The sequence below is a fragment of the Phocoena sinus genome, chromosome 18 (genome assembly GCF_008692025.1).
Source record: "Phocoena sinus isolate mPhoSin1 chromosome 18, mPhoSin1.pri, whole genome shotgun sequence".
Taxonomy (NCBI): Eukaryota; Metazoa; Chordata; class Mammalia; order Artiodactyla; family Phocoenidae; genus Phocoena; species Phocoena sinus.
Window position 1 is genome coordinate 64,560,472 of NC_045780.1, and position 17,643 is coordinate 64,578,114.

Genomic DNA, 17,643 nt, shown 5'->3' on the forward strand with positions numbered 1-17,643 from the left:
TTTATTAATCAACACCTTATATAGTCTGATAAATCTTAGAGCCTCTTAGGAATGTTTATATACTGGTTAAGGGGATATAGAAAAGAGTTGAAAAAAGTACCTTATTGTAAGTAGACATGACTTTTTTCTCTAAATATTGTTTTTTACAGAGTATTTTGCTACTTTGGGAACAGTTTGAAGATACCAGTCCTCACAGCCACCATTCACACCACAACTTAGCAGGGATCCTTCTAATTGTTTTAAGAATTTGCCTAGCGTTGTCATTAGGCTGTGGACTCTACCAGATCATCACAGTGGAAAGAAGTACACTCAAGAGGGAGTTCTATATCACTTTTGCCAAAGTATGGGTTTGGTTAGAAAATGACTTCTTCACATTATCAACTTCATTTTGCTTTACTTGGGAAGTTAAGGAGCAACCATATGCTAATATTTAGTAAGGTTTTATTACGTGCCAGGTACTCTATGTGCTTCAGATCATTTAATCTTCACAATTTATGAGATATAGATGATATTATCCCCATTTTGCAGAACTCATGAAACAGTAGTTTCCATGTAATCTTTGGCAGGTCCGTTTTGCCTGTATTATAATTTCTTTATCAATAGGGATTTTACATTTTTTCTGTAGTATCAGAATTTTTTAATAAAAAAATTAGGATACGGTTTGCATGTCTCAAAAAACAGTCATTAATGGACTATGAACTGTTAATCCCAGAATTATGCAATGTTTTATAACAAACTATGAAGAGCCGTCCTTCAGCATAAGCAGAGGGAGCCAGGAGGCTGAGTACATACTATGTTTCAGCCATTTCATGTCATCCATATGAGATCATGTTTACTTCATTCCCCCTTGTTGTGTCCTTCTTATGCTAGTGAGATCTAAAGGCAAATGGATTTTTTTTCTGTACCCATTTAATAAAGGAAAAGATCAGGAGACAGGTTGAGTCAGTAACGTTACAGAAGCCTCCCTTCCTAGAAAGTTACATTTTTTTGGTCAGATTGAGAGAATCCGTAACCCGTCATCTTGGCAACTCAAAGCATCATTCTGATAAGCTGTTTGGTCAACCCACCCTAGCTGACAGTCTCAGTAGAACGAGGCTGAGACGGAGGAGGGCCAAATTCCTTGTTTATTCCAGACGGAGGGCCAAATCCCTTCTTTATTCCAGCTGTGGAGCATTTTAAAGCTGCTGCTGCAGCCCTAGGAACCCATGTCAGGCCTCTGAGTACCAAACAGGCAAGGATATGCCATTTCACTTTGGAATTCTTCCCAGAGACAGTAGTGCTTATTGTTTCAAAAGTTAGTATATACTTCAGGTATTTAAAAACTAAATTTCTTCTTTTCTTCTATGTTTAAAACAGTACAAAAATTTTTCTTAAACTTTAATTTTTATATGTTTTAATATAACTATTTGAATAGGTTCAAACATCCAAAAGTATTTAAAAAGCAGCAAACGTGTTTCTTCTCTCCCATCTATGCAGTTATCACCTCCTCATATAATCACTGCTATTAATTCCTGATTTATTTTTTAGAGAATTTAAAATATATTACTATATACACTAATATGTATAAATGGATAACTAATAAGAACCTGCTGTATAAAAAAATAAATAAAATTCAAAAAATATATATATATATTTCCCTTCACCTTTATACAGATAGTAGCATTGTGAACACATTTTTCTATATCTTGTTTTTTTTTCTTATAACCTCAATATACCAAGCATTTCAACAGCTACTAGTATTAACTTATTATTTTATTTCAAATTTAATTTTGGAAAAGGATAAGTTGCCATGTTCTAGGAAAAATAGAACATATATATTTGAAAAGTATAGTGTTCAAAAGTTTCCCATTCCTACTCGCCTAATTCTGTGTCTTTTGTACTAAATCTCAAACAGGTAACCGCTGCTAATCAGGTCTTTGTGTATTCTTACAGAATTTCTCTGTGTATCTATATGCAAATATGAATGTATATTCTTATTTGTTTTTTATAGAAATATTACACATTTGTACCTTGTTTTTCTCAGATTTGTTACTTATATATCAAAACCTCAAAATATATGTATGAGGAAGATGTAAGATTTTAAATACTCCAAAAACACCCATTTGATTAGAAACAATATCATTGTCACAACAGTAGCAAATATATTTCCACATTTTATTGCAAGTTCTACTGTACAGGCCAATTGAGATCAATCAAGACCTCCTAAATATGCTAGTAATGTTATTTATCTGGTACATTCTGAAAACAAAGCATAGCTGCGCTTACTTGACTTATCTTTCATTTGTTTCAGGGCTGTATCTTGTGGTTTTTGTGCCATCCAGGTCTTGCATGCATTTCTATCATTTTTAATGACTACCAAAGAGATAAGGTAAATAATATACATGATCAAAATAGTTTTTTGTAGTCTTTATTGGGAAATTATTAAAGTAGGAAAGGCCTGTTTATCCATTCAGTGGTTTCTTGGATTCTTTAAAACTTTGAAACAAAATCTTGAACCAGTGAGTATTTAAATTTAGTTTATAAGCAGAATGATGGAAAATAGCTTTTGTTATTCTTATTTTAGCCAATTTCATAATACTGTTTTATAAATTAAATTATAAAATTTATAGCTCATCTTTGTAGTTAAGGAAAAAATGATTAAAATTTTTTGCTACATAATGTTAAAAATCAAGACAGCTTTCTAAAAGTCAGTCTAGTTGCTTTAACAGCCTGCAGACTGGAATGCCATGCTCAAGTATGCCACATTTTGGTTGTATTGATACCTACCTTCTTAGGTGAATTACTCCATCATTTCGAAGTGGAGTTCTGCCAGGAGCCCTTTATTGGTTGTATTGGTTATATTGATACCTACCTTCTTAGGTGAATTTGGTTGTATTGGTTGTATTGATACCTACCTTCTTAGGTGAATTACTCCATCATTTCGAAGTGGAGTTCTGCCAGGAGCCCTTTACAAGTCATGCAGTGTGCAGTTGAACACACAAATGTTTCTTGAACCTGAGGTATTTACAAAGGGCAAATAGATAGGAAGGTAGTCTACAAAAATAGAGAAGTGACTTGAGAATTTCGGAAAGGGCTTTTAGAGCACTCTCCAGGCTTCAGGTAGGGGCATGCTTTATTCCTATTACTAGATTAGCCAGGAGTCTGATTTTTCCTATTACTTTCTTTAGTGCATGCACCCTGAGAAGATGGTTTAGCAAATTATTCTTTTGTGTCTTATTTTGACATCTATAAACTAACTGTTAAAGGAATTTTACTTTTGAACAATTATAGTTGAACATTAGTCTCATTTTCCTATTGAAAATTTCTTTTACAAAATGTACCCACAGTAAAGATGGGACAGATACAGTTTTTTATTTATATATATTTATATAATGTATATATAAGTTTATATATGTATAAAGTATTTATAGGTCCATGATAAAATGAATATAATTTCTGTTTTTGCATGCAGTAAAGCATTCTCTTTCTTTTCTTTTCAGGTCATTACAGTAGGCGTTATCCTTTGCCAGTCTGTTTCCATGGTGATTCTCTACAGACTCTTTCTATCCCACAGTCTATACTGGGAAGTTTCTTCACTTTCCTCAGTAACACTGCCACTGACCATATCATCTGGACACAAAAGTCGGCCTCACTTCTGATACTTGATTTTCTTTAGAGGAAAAGTAAATTTATTTACCAGAGTGCAATAAGGATTCAAATACAGTGAATTTTCTTTTCATACTTTTGGTATGAAAAATTGAACAGAGAAAGCAGAGCATGTTATTTATACAACTGCATTTAAGCAGTACCAAACTGAAAAAAAGGTAATAAATGTTTTGAAATATACTTAATAAACTTTCAAGAAAGAGTGTTGTTATAAGGTCATTTATGCAATTTCCATATGGAAATAAAGATGAAAAGAATTATATGATATTTTGGTAAGAGATTCACCACTTATAATGCCTCATCTTATATCAATAATTAACTCAGGTTTGATAGTCTTATAAAAAGTAATCAGTTAAATGATTACTTGCTTATACATGTCTAAACCAAGTCCAGTTATGAAATCAGTGTAATACACTGGTTAAAAACTGCTTCTTTTTATGCATTTATGCATTTTGTATTGGAGTTAAAGAAATTGAAAATGAAGTTACTTCAGAAAATCAGTATAAAATATATTCATAGTTAAGTGAATAAGCTTTTGTTTATTTGTGGGTGGGGTTATTCTCCATTTTCTTCTATTTTAGCTCTAGCTAGGTTTTAGCTTGATTAGCAAAGCGTTTTTGACATAGTTTATGAAAAACTTAGATACATTGCATTGGTTTTACAAAGGGTTTTAAAATCTGAGCACTTAGGTGAAGGGACAAGCTGGTTTACATGTTGAAAAAGAAAGAAGGAGAAAGTACTCTGTGCTATGGTACTAAAGTTTTAATCCTGATATAATTCATTTCTCTTACACTGAATCCCCAATCATAATTAAGCTGTATACACAGATTAAATTAACAGAAGCATTTCATATAAATGCTGGTTTCAGTCATCAACTACCCATGAATTCCTGCCCAAGGATACTTAATCAGGATTAAATTTTCTATGAATAATTGAAAAACAAAATACTCACTGGATTTGTTATAATCCGTGTTGGCACTGGATTCTAAGTAGTTGCCATCTTGAATCCTTTGTAATAAAGCCATATTTTTGCGTATGATGCCCCAGTATTGAGTATACACTCTATCAAGTGCCTGTTTAAAAAATTGCTAAATTGTTGTCGTTACTTGCTGTATAAAATGACTATGCCCATTAATAGTCACTGATCAGAAATTATTCTGTTTCTGTTTTTCAAGTCATTCAGGCCTTTACATTTTTACCTCTGGCTTATTTTAAAGATATTTTTTTATCTACTTGCAAAGGTATTATGTTTTTAAGCAAGAGATGGTGCACTGATCTGGTAATTAACCTTTTTAAAATTAAACAGTTAAAGCAACATAGCACAACTTAAAAATCTCTATGATTTTGTCTGTTTTTCCCTTACATCTAGTCTTATTGGAAATGAGTAGTATTCTGCTTCATTTTAAAGGGAAGATACGTGTGTTCATGACTAGCAAAATGGCAGAGTGACAGAGTTCAGCCTGCTCATTAAATCCTCAACAGTTCTTTGTAAATTATTTAATAAATGAGAGCTACAGGTTGAGACTAGAAAATCTGAGGTATATCTTAGGTTTACGTGTTGTTCTGAGTGGTCATGACCTTTTCTTTTACCACATCTCACTAATAACCCCAGTTATTGTCTGTTGTGTTCAACTGAAGTACAGTTAACTGAGCTGGGGAAAAAGAGTGAAGCCTTTTCATAAATTTTGTGAACTTGCAGCAGTGGGAAGAGAATAATCTTTGTGTTATTTACACAAAGAACATGGAAACTGTAATCAACATATATGAAATATATTGCTGTGCTTGCATTTATGAGGCTTGAACAGGGGTTTTTTTACTCTATTTTTTAAGTTATGGTTGAACTTGCTGATAATTTATTTTGTTATTTAAGAGCCACTGTTAAATGAAGAAAAACAGTTAGTAAATATATAAGGCAGTTGTGAATAAAGCTTAGTAATCCGAGCTCAAAATTCATAGTTCATAAGTCATGACACAGTGTCCCCTCTTTTTCTCTTTCTGAATGTTTACATGGAGATTTGTCACCACAGATTACAGAAAGATAAGTGTATACTGCAAGCGCTAATTAAAGATCAAAAGTTTTCTACTTTTCTTTCTCTGTCAGATAATGCTTTTTTTAAAATATATTGCTATTTTTACATTTTTTCTTAAAGAAGGTGAGTGGTCTCTTGAGAGCCTTTTTTTTTTTTTTCCAGAAGCATCGTGTTTCTTCTTTTAGGAAGGTATATATATAGTGGTGTTTATTTTTATTGACATGTATAATAATAGTAGCCCCTATTTAATTGAGTGCTTACTGTGCATCAGGCCCTTCACACTCATCCCTAAGCTCTAGTGCTGTAACCACACTCCCCTTTAACTGAGTATACGAGAGAGGATAAATGATTCCCCATGGTCACCTGACTTTCCTTCACTTTTCTACTTTACCCTCATGATTTAATTAGCACCTATTAGATGTTGTGTTAAATTTTAGTGAGAATGAATGGCTATCCATAGTTAATTTTAGCTGTTGGTTTTTAACATTAAACCTGGAATTGTGCTGAAAATCAGAAGTGAGCTTGAATATCTGTACCCTCAATATTTGAACACTTGGCTTTCAGCCATACAGTATTGCTAGCAGGGAGAGATAATCCAGGCAGAAGAGCTTGCTTTAGGAAAAATTTTCATGATCTCGAGGAAAATAAGCCATGTCTGATGAAAATGGGAGATATACAAGTCTAAGACCAATTCTAACATAAGGAGACTAGAATCTATACATCAGCATAAACATTGGCCCCTTCACCATGTTTCCTTTAGGCAGTTATGCATATTCTCTGGAAATTCTTTGGAAATCTGGAATTATTTGTGACACGTTCACTTTAAATAGCTTCAGTGGTGTCAAATCTTTAAGGTTCTTTGTTTTTGAGAAGTGATTTGATATAGCCAATAAATTTGAGACTAGATCTGAAGAGGTAATAGCAATTTTTGTTCCAACATGTATTTATAAATTGAGACTAAAATAATGAGATTGGTTTTCCAATGAGATCTGAAAACTGAACTTGTGCAGTAGTTCTGTAATATTGCTGCTTCCACACTTGGGTGCCTTCTCTGCACAACTCCAAGGGCATCACGCGCATTGTGCTCTAGGAGTGACAGTTACATAGAAGAGCAAGAAGCTTGGAGTTGTGGAAGGGGTGGTCCTGCCCACTACAGCCCAGTCTCCACAAAGCAAAGGGAAATCACCTGGATGATGGAGTTCTTTGTGCTAACCTGATGCCTTTTATATTTGAAATTATTATTATTATTTTTTTTGTGGTATGTGGGCCTCTCACTGTTGTGGCCTCTCCCGTTGCGGAGCACAGGCTCCGGACGCGCAGGCTCAGCGGCCATGGCTCACGGGCCCAGCCGCTCCGCGGCATGTGGGATCCTCCCAGACCGGGGCACGAACCCGCGTCCCCTGCCTCAGCAGGCGGACTCCCAACCACCGCACCACCAGGAAGCCCTATTTGAAATTATTTTAAAATAGTTTAGAAATGTAAATCAGATCAAACTACTGCTGTCTTATTAAAAACTCTCCACTTGCTTCTCGTTGCACTTAGAAAAGAGTGACTCATGCTCATTACCATGTTCTACAAGGCCCCACGTGATCTGTCCCTCCCTCTATCTCTGATCTCATTTCATACCACTGTCCCTCTCACTATGCCCCAGTCTCATCATCCAAAAATACCTCATTTATATCACTGCCTCAGAGCCTTTGCACTAGCTATTTCTTCTGCCCGGAATATTCTCTTCCAAATCTTGATGTGGTTGTATGGTTGAATCCTCATCCTTCAAGTTGTCAGCTCAGATATCTTTCGGAGACCTCTGACCATCGGTGGTGGATTTATATGAGGCCAATGTAGCTAAGCTGGAGATATGTTTCTCAGAATTACCTCTGCATAATGCCAGAATAGCATGGGTCAAAGAGATGTTTGGAGTAAGATTTAGTGGGCTGAATTAAAGTAGCCAGATCCAGATTGTTTTTAAAACTGAAAGGTCCAAGCAAGGCACGCATTGTTGCTGCTCACCCAGGTTATTGCTTATCTGCTGGTTCACCTTCTTGGTGTGTGGGCCAGCAGCCAGGTCCACAGAACACCAGCTCCTACTGGGTCACCTCCTTCAGCTTCTCTGACTCCTGGGCCAGATGTGTGTATTACTCTATGACAAAGCGTGCTGGGTTGTGCAGGACAACCCCACTATCGAGGTTGGAGACTTGCAGTCCATTCTCATGAGTTCCACCCAATTCCCATGGGTTTTGCTCATCCTGGCAGGTCCCAGTGCATCTTTGCTTTCCCCACGTCACATTCATCTTCCCTCTCACTTGCCAGACACAAAAGGAATAGCCCCCTAGAATCCCTATAATAAATGCCTTATTTTATATATTAAAAATGGAGTGTGTGTGTATGAGAGAGAGAGAGAGGGAGAGAGATCCTAGTGGTTTTCCTTTTCTGAACAGACCCTATAGATACACCATCCTGTCTAATGCTGCACCCCATCCTAATCACTCTATTACAGTATTTTCTTTTCTCTTTATAGTACCGCTTTATCTTTGCCTCTTGCCTCTCTCCCCAACTAGAATGTAAATTCTGAGGGAGTTTGGCCATGGTCTGTATTGTTCATTGCTGTATCCCTAGCACCTAGAACATTCTCTGGTGCACACTAGATGCTCAAAAATACTTTTGAATGAATGGATAAAAGCAATTCTGGAAAAGTTTCAGACATGTATTTAGCAATACCTCCTATATAGCGACTTCAATAATGCCTTGCTGTTCTTTATTAAGTTATATGGAACTGAGAATGTGTAAAAATCTTGAGTGGTCAAGTAGTTGTTAAATAAAGTCTAACCTCTAAAACTCATCAATTTTAAGAGGATTCCTCAAGTTGTCAAAGAGCCAGTTTCCCTTTGTTTTAAATAGACTGTGTTGGGACCATGTGACTGGCATTTTAGCCTACCGCACCAAAAGCACCAATTTAAAAGACGTTTAAGTTAGCTAGAGAAAGGAATGTTGACAGTAGTCAGAAGCAGCTGGGAGAAAGAAAAACTAAAAATGACCCTAACACTCAAATCACAGCAGCCTGGGGTCATTTAGTGTGGGTGAAAACAGCCCTGTGTGCCTCGATAGACACTTAGAGCTTTATTGTTCAATATAGCTCATGGCAATAGCCCTTAGTATTCAAAGATTAAATTATAAATTATGTTCAGTATCCTCATAGAAATGTTCAAATACATTGTTAATGTTTTATTCTTGTTAAATTGGTAATATATGTCATTGATTGTACAAAAATTAGAAGGTTGAAAAGGGTAAAAAAGCAAGTCCTTGCAGCCACTTATTTCCCTCCCCTGGATTCAACCTCTGTTACCAGTTTCTTGTATATTTTTCTAGAGATGGCCCCACGTATATATAAACATATGTGGAACACAGATCGGAGCATCCCATTCAGCAGTTTATTTTGTATCCCTAACTACTGAGTTGCCCCATCTTTTCATCGATTGCTTACAATTCCATTTTATGAATGAATCTTAATTTTTTAAATCAGTCCTCTGTTACTAGACTTTGTTTCCAGCCTTTTGCTATTACAGGTAGCCTCTTAACTCTTGGAATTAAAAATTTGCCTGGCCCTCTTCCCCTACTCCCAGACTGTCCTGCTCGCCCCCTCCCCCCCCCCCCCCCCCCCCCCCCCCCGCACCATCCCACTTTCTAGGATCTAAATCATTGGAACTTCCAGAGTGCTAGAAGTGTCTTTGTTATTCATGGTGGAAACTGATAGTTTATGCTAATGAGATGACTCAGTATGAAAGCTGACCACACCAGAAAGACCAAACATATGATTAGAGGGTTGGGGCTTTGAATCACAGTGATATCAGCCTGACCTCTGGGGAGGGAAAAGGGGATGGGGATTAAGTTCAACCCTGTGGTCAGTGAGAGACTCTATCATGCCCATGTAGTGAAACCCCAACAAACACTCTGCACACTGAAGCTCAGTTGAGCTTATAGATTTTTAAAATACAGGTAGAATTAAAAGTTTTTTTTTTTAATGGCCACTGTGTTTTACCTGTGTCATAGGTAGAAAAGCCTTACCTCTTGGAGATTATGTTTAACCCCTCATATTTTCTTCTAACAGTCTTTTTTTTTTAATATGTTTAAAGTTTTGATCCACCTAGAGTTAGCTTTGCTGTAAAATGTGAACTAGGGATACAACTTAATTTTTTTTAGATGGTTGCCCCCTTATTGCAACATCATATATTGTATAATCCACCTTTTATTTATTGATTTGTAGCTAATCTATTTGGGGACTTTTAAGCCTTTTCAATAAACTGTTGAGTCATGGTCTAATACCACACTATTTTAATTATTGTAGCTTTAAAATATGCCTTACTGTCTGATAGGGGTAATTTCCTGTTAATGCTCTCCTTTTTCATAATTTTTTTTATTATTCTTGCCAATTTTTTCATATGAGCTTTAGAATCCTTTTTTTTCTGATTTTTTTAAAAAGAAAAACAAATCCTGTTTACTGTTTTTAGTGGGATGTATTAAATTTCCGTATCAACTTAGGGATTTGACTTCCTTAACATGTTGGATGTTAATTTCACAGATGGTAGCTTGTCCTTTTGGCTCCTTAGCCAAGCATGTCATCAACTGTCTGAACTGTGGTTGCTTCCATAGTGATTCATGAAACTGGTATGAAATACCTTTCTATTTTTTAAATATGAGTGTGTGTTTGTCAATTACTTTTTAAAGACTTCTTTATATAGAACTTATACATTTCTTGATAATGCCTAAGATATTTTAATGTTTTCTTTCATTATATGTGGTATATGGCTTTTGTTTTACATGTGAAGACTGTTGGTTTCTGTATTTTAATTTTGCTTTCAATCACCCAGCTGAAATATCCTAACAGTTATAATAACTTTCTAGTTGGTTCTTTTGTACTTTCTAGATAAACAGTCATGTCATCTGCAAATAATGACCATTTAACTTCTCTTCTTCCCTTTTACACCTCTCATTTTTACTCCTTATTGCTAGTATCTCCAGAACAAGGTTAATTCGTTTTGGTAACATGGTGGTAAGAGTTCTACATTCCACATGAAGTGGTTCCAAGTAGACTTTGAAAAGTTAAATATTTATACTGTAATCCCTAGAATAAGAACTAAGAAAAAAAAAAACTATATATTTTTTTTCGAAAATGCAACAGGAAAATTAAAATGGAATAATAAAAAATGTTCAAAAAAGAAAAGAAAAAGAGGAAAGGGGAAACAAAGGAATTGAAAACAGAGAAAAATAGAAAAGCAGAAAACAACAGAATGATAGACCTATATCCAAACACATCAATAATTACGTTAACTTTAAGTGTTCTAAATCACCAGTTAAAAGACAGAGATTGTCAGAATAGATTTTTTTTTGAATGTCCCAACTATATGCTATCTGTAAGAAGCTCACTTCAAATATAATGATATAAGTAAGTTGAAATAAAATAATGGGAAAGATATACACATGCAGACAATAATCAACTAAAAGCTAGAATGACTATATTAAGATCAAAATAGACTTCAGAGTAATGAAAATTACCATGGATAAAGAAAGGATTAAAAGATAAAAGGGACAATTCACTAAGACAACATTGCGATCCTAAATGTATACATCAAACAATAGATCTTCAAAATACATACATCAAAAACTGACAGAACTGAAAGAAGAAATAGACAAACTCATAATTATAGTTGGAGACCTGAGTTCTCTTAGTGATCAACAGAACTAGTAAAAAATCAGCTAGAATATAGAATTGAACACCACCACCAATCAACCAGATCTAGTTGATAGTTACAGATCACTCAACCCAACAGCAGAAAAATATACATTCTTTTCAGGTGCACATGGACCATTCATTAAAATAGACTGAAAAAAAAAAAGACTATATCCTGGGTCATAAACCATAACAAGTCTAAAAGAATTGAATTTATACAAAATATGCTCTCTGATCATAATCAGGAGCAGAAAGATAACTGGGAAATCTACAAACACTTGAAAACCAAACACTTCTTAAATGAACCATGGCTTACCAAATATATTTTGAATTGACAGAAAATGAAAATACAGCATATGAAAATTTGTGAGAGGAAGCAAAAGTATTTCTTAGAAGGAAGTTTATAGCACCAAATGCTTGTATAAGGACTTCCCTGGTGGCGCAGTGGTTAAGAATCCGCCTTCCATTGCAGGGGATGTGGGTTCAATCCCTGGTCAGGGAACTAGATCCCACATGCATGCCGCAACTAAGAGTTCACATGCCACATCTAAGGAGCACATATGCCACAACTAAGGAGCCGGTGAGCCGCAACTAAGGAGACTGTGAGCCACGACTAAGGAGCCCACCTGCTGCAACTAAGACCCAGCGCAACCAAAATAATAAAAGTAAATAAATAAAATTAAATAAAAATTTAAAAAAGAAAGAAATGAGCTATCAAGCATGAAAAGACATAAAGAAAACTTAAAAAATAATGCTTGTATAGAAAAGAAGAAAAGTCTTAATAATCTCAGCTTCCAACTGAAGAAAATAAAGAAGTGAAAAATAACCCCAAAGCTATCAAAAGGAAGGAAATAATATGATAAGAACAGATATCAATGAACGTGAACACCAAAAAACCATGAAGAAAATCAATAAAACCAAAACTGTTTCTTTGAAAAGAATCAGTAAAATTGATAAACTGCTAATAAAATTGACAAAGAAAATAAGAAGAGACACAAATTACTGTTATCAGGAAAAAAAGAGGAGATATCAGACTCGGCAGACATTTACAGACTAACAAGGAAATACTGCAAAACAAAACCAAAAACAAAACCTCTGCTGACATTACTATGACAATTTAGTTTAAATAATCATTTCCTGAAAACCATATGTAAAGAACTATGAAGGGTCTGAGATTTTACCCTACTTACTACCTAACTAGTTAACCTGTTACTGCTTCATGGAGGCTGCAGAACACATCAGACTCCTAGGTCAGAGACAAAGGACTTTATTACTCAGAACACAGTAAGCACCATGAGCTTCAGGCTGTTTTGCATTGGTTACACATACCTCTAAGTCCATGGGGGCAATACTGGTAAGACTAGATGGATGTTACACATGCAGTGGATTTGTGTAGCCCCCAAGGAACTCTGAACTTGGGGAATTTCTCTCTTTTGTAACTGGCTTTGTGTTGAGAGGGAGAAGTTACCTCACCTTTCTCACTGCAGACACAATCCTGAGGAAGACCCAGACAGAGAGTGTTTGGAGCCTTGCATTCTTGACATACCCAGCAAAGGCATATGCAGGGATTCACTGGGCTCATGGATTACCTCTTCCAATACCACAAACCACCAAAACCTACTCAAGATGAACTAAATATCCAAAATTGTCCTATAATGACTAAGGAATTCTTGTTTAAAAGGTTTAAAAGGCTTCTGAAATAGAAATCTCAAGGCCCAGATGGTTTTACTAGTAAATTCTACCATGCATTTAAAGAAGAAATAATACCACATTCTACACAGTCCCTTCCGGAGAAATATAAGAGGAAAGAGAGAAAGATGCCAAGGCAATTCAGTGGAGAAATGAATGTCTTTCCAACAAGCAGTGTTGGAACTATCGGACATCCATGTGCAAAATAAATGAACCTCAACATAAACCCCACACCTTATACAAAAATGAACTCAAAATGAATCATTGATTTAAATGTAAAACTACAAAACTAAAACTTTTATAGAATACATAGGATGAAATCTTTGTGACTTAAAGTTAGTCAGAGTTCTGACATACCAAAAGCACAATCTACAAAAGAAAATATTGATAAATTTGACTTCATTAGAATTGAAAACTTTTGTTCTGCAAAAGACACAGTTAAGAGAATGAATAGACAAGTTACAGTCTGGGAGAAAATATTTTAAATCACTTATGCAATAAAGTGCTCTATATTAAAAAATGTGTAAAGAGCTCTTAAAACCCTACAGTGTGAAGACAACCCAATTAAAAAATGGACCAGGGAATTCCCTGGTGGTCCAGTGGTTAGGACTCAGCGCTTTGCAGAGGGCCCGGGTCTGATGGTTGGGGAACTAAGATTGCACAAGCTGCACATACAGCCAAAAAAAAAAAAAAAAAAAGGACCCAAATCTTGAACAGGCACTTCACCAAGAGAACATATAGATAGATGACAGATTAGCACATGAAAAGATGTTCAACATAATTAGCCATTAGGGAAATGTTAATTAAAATCATGGTGAGATACCCCCTATTAGAACGCTAAAATAAAAATACTGAAAACACCAAGTCCTACCAGGGGTGTGGAGCATCTGGAACTCTCCTACGTTGCTGGTGGGAATGCAAAATAGCACAGCCACTCCAGAAAAACTGTTTTGCAGTTGCTTATAATGTTAAATAAATGACCATATGACACAGCAATCCTACCTCTGGGTCATAACCCTAGAGGAGTGAAAACTTATGTTCACACGAAAATCTGTACACAAATGTTTATAGCAGCTCTATTCACAATCATAAAAAACTGGAAACAACCCACATGTCCTAAATTTATAAAGTATGATATATCCATGCAAAGGAATAGTGTCAGTAATAAAAAGAAACAAACTTAATTCACACAACTTGGATGAGTCTCAAAGGCATTATGCTGAATAAAAAAGTCAGTCTTAAAAGATTATATACTACATGATTCCATTCAGATGGCATTTTCAAATAAACAAAAACTATAGTCATGGAGAAAAGATCAGTATTTGCCAGGAATTACAGGTGGGAGAAGGGTAAGACTATGAAGGGGTAACACCAAGGAGATTTTGGAGGTGTTGGAACTTTTCTGTATCTTGACTTGTGGCTACATCAATCTATGCGTGTGTTGAAAGTCAAAAAGCTGCACACTAAAAAAATCAATTTTGTGTCATAATTTAGAGAATAAAATAAGTGTTTAAAAATGGATGTTGGATGTTGTCTAATGCCTTTCAGCATCCAAGAATATGATGATAGGATTTTTCTCTATTGTTCTATTAACTAGTGAGTAGTAGTATCAGATTTCCTGATGAAGAACCATATATTTTCAAAAGTCTTACCATCCCAAACTAATGAGATTTTTAAAAACTAGGATAGTTAATAGGGTATAAACTTTAGCAGTTTAGAGAATGAAAACATTCAGTTTCTCTCATTCTTTGAGAATGTCTTTTCTTATTTTTTTTAACATCTTTATTGGAGTATAATTGCTTTACAATAGTGTGTTAGTTTCTGCCGTATAACAAAGTGAATCAGCTATATGTATACATATATCCCCATATCTCCTCCTTCTTGCGTCTCCCTCCCATCCTCCCTAACCCACCTCTCCAGGTGGTCACAAAGCATCGAGCTGATCTCCCTGTGCTATGCGGCTGTTTCCCACTAGCTATCTATTTTACATTTGGTAATGTATATATGTCCATGCCACTCTCTCACTTCGTCCCAGCTTACCCTTCCCCCTCCCCGTGTCCTCAAGTCCATTCTCTACATCTGCATCTTTATTCCTGTCCTGCCCCTAGGTTCTTCAGAACCATTTTTTTTTTAGATTCCATATATATGTGCTAGCATACAGTATTTGTTCTCTTTCTGACTTACTTCACTCTGTATGAAAGACTCTAGGTCCATCCACCTCACTACAAATAACTCAGTTTCGTTTCTTTTTATGGCTGAGTAATATTCCATCGTATATATGTGCCACATCTTCTTTATCCATTCATCTGTTGATGGACACTTAGGTTGCTTCCATGTCCTGGCTATTGTAAATGTCTTTGAAAGACAAGAGTCATGTGTTCTGAAAAGTGCATTTAAAATCAGTTGTATTATTTTGAATTTTTGCTTTATGCATCACTTATATTTCAGGGTTTTTGCCACTAGATGCTTTAGAGTATAGCTGGTTAGTTGTAAAAGGTGCCAAAATCTTTCATATTTAGAAGGTAGTATTACCTACTAGAAGGAACAGGGACTTTTTAACAAGGCAGACTGATTTCAATCCTGGCTCTGCCATTTTTCAGTCATTTTCTCATGTGTAATCTGGTTTTGGAGCAAACAGTGATTCCTTTAGCATGGAGAAGGGGTCTTACTGAATAGAGTAAGGAGTGTCCAAAAGTGAGAGATGGGTTCTAATATTACTAACTCATAGGATTGTTGTAAAGATTATGGATGGTGCTTGTGCCTACTCAGTGCGATGTTCTTTATTTATAGACCTGAAGGTTGTGTGCAAAACTTTCAGCGAACCAGAGGTTCTTCCTAATCTATTCATTCATAGAGATAATATTTAAATGTCCATGAGATGAAAGTGTTTGTTTTAAATAATTGTACATATGTGGTTAGAACAGAAAGTAGGTTTGACTGGAATATATTCAAGATTCTATCTAATTCACACGTGACTACATTCCAACATACACCCACACAAAATAAACTTTAAAATCTCTTGCCTAGCCTGTGAGCCTCATAGATCTTTCAGAAGATTAGCTTTTAAGACTTATCCAGAGTTAGAGTGTTTGTAAAAGATTTTTTGGGGGGGAGGGGGGTGTTAAAGTAGAAAGTGGTTTCTTCTCAGATACACCAATTTCTATGACCAAAGTTCCTTATCAGATTAGTAAACTATAATATTCTTTTCTTCCTTTTGTAAAGATATCAGGGTCTGGAGAAATAAATGGCATTCAATAGTTATTAAAGTTTACTATTTCCAAACTAACAATCCTTTTAAGCCCCTGTAAATTCTATCTTTGATTGTTCCTAAAATCATAGAGAGTGGTTCATAAGCTTAATTTGAGAATTCTAGATGGAAAGCATTCTACATGTAGTAAAGTCAGGCTTTAAGAACAATATCAAAAATCACAAATTATGGCTCATATCTAGATTTCAAGGTCATGGATCTCTCACCTTTTTAAATATAAATTCCTTTCCAGAGAGCAACATTTCACAGCCTGCTCTTCAGCTTCCGGGAACCCATCTCTCTCACTCTATCCAGTAGGACCCCTTCACAGTGTTGAAAGAATCACTGTGCTCCGAACCAGGTGTCTTCCCCCAGGGCTCTGCTTTAAGTCGGTAAGGCAATATTTCCTGCCCTTTGTCTTCTTTTTTCTCATACTCTTTACCATAATGTTATTTTGCTGTTTCTAGTTCTTGATGATACACCACTGTCAGCTCAAGCTCACGCTATGACTTTCAACAGCTATGACATGTCTAAACCGCATTATCTTGAAAGTGTTGGCACAAGTGAAAAATAGAAAGGAGCCAAATTAATAAAACAAAACATTTCAAAGGGTTTCTATGGATACACCCTGAAACCAGGAAGTACACTTTGGGTTGAGTTGACTCATTCGCCTATAATCACCTCTCCTATCCTTGCTGCATCATTTATGTACACACCGTATAATACGGGCTTGAGGAGAATCAGAGCATCTGATGATTGCGATCACATCACCAAAGGTGTGCCTTTCAGCCTATAAAATCAATTCTTAAATGGGTTATTGTATTTGAAGTGATTTATTACAATCTTTAGAGATAAAATATGAATACTGTACAAGAGATGTGGAAACCGAGGTACAAAAATGGCATGTTCTATGTGGAGGAGCAATCAGAAACTAATGAGTATGCATTCTAATAAGAGTAAAGGCACTGCAGCAGATTGCAAAGACTTCCTTTGATTGAGAGTTGAACCTGTGCAGAGCTGGACTCAGTAATAAAGCGGTGTTATGTTCCTTTGCATCTGATTTTATGAGACCTTTATGTGTCAGTGTGACTCTCCTCTTTATGTATTCGTATTTTAGTTTCAATATATTTGCTTGGAGTTTGGTTTTCTTTAATGAGGTAAAGCTTCAGGGTATAAATGTAAACGCTACTGTATAGCCCCTGAGTTATGAGTGGCAGGTGAGGAGTCAGGAAAGGAGGAATATAGTCTGAAGTGAAGATCAGCTTTTTTTTCATTTAAAGAGGAAATGCTTCTTTATCTCCATATAT

General features: G+C 35.6%; 1 protein-coding gene across 4 annotated transcripts in view; it reads left to right on the forward strand.

Annotated features, from left to right (window-relative positions):
- GPR180 (G protein-coupled receptor 180) overlaps window positions 1-17,245 on the forward strand; it is a 39,353-nt gene extending 22,108 nt beyond the window's left edge. For 2 of the 4 annotated variants that reach the window (XM_032611449.1, XM_032611450.1), the window contains exons 7-9: window positions 150-341; window positions 2,291-2,368; window positions 3,480-3,847. In XM_032611449.1, coding sequence (XP_032467340.1) covers window positions 150-341; window positions 2,291-2,368; window positions 3,480-3,638 — 429 coding nt within the window. In that variant the 3' untranslated portion in view covers window positions 3,639-3,847. Of the gene's footprint in view, window positions 1-149; window positions 342-2,290; window positions 2,369-2,902; window positions 3,000-3,479; window positions 3,848-16,589 lie in introns of those variants that run through there. The other 2 variants (XR_004346693.1, XM_032611451.1) reach the window with 2 other exon arrangements.
- The last annotated feature ends 398 nt before the right edge of the window (window positions 17,246-17,643 follow it).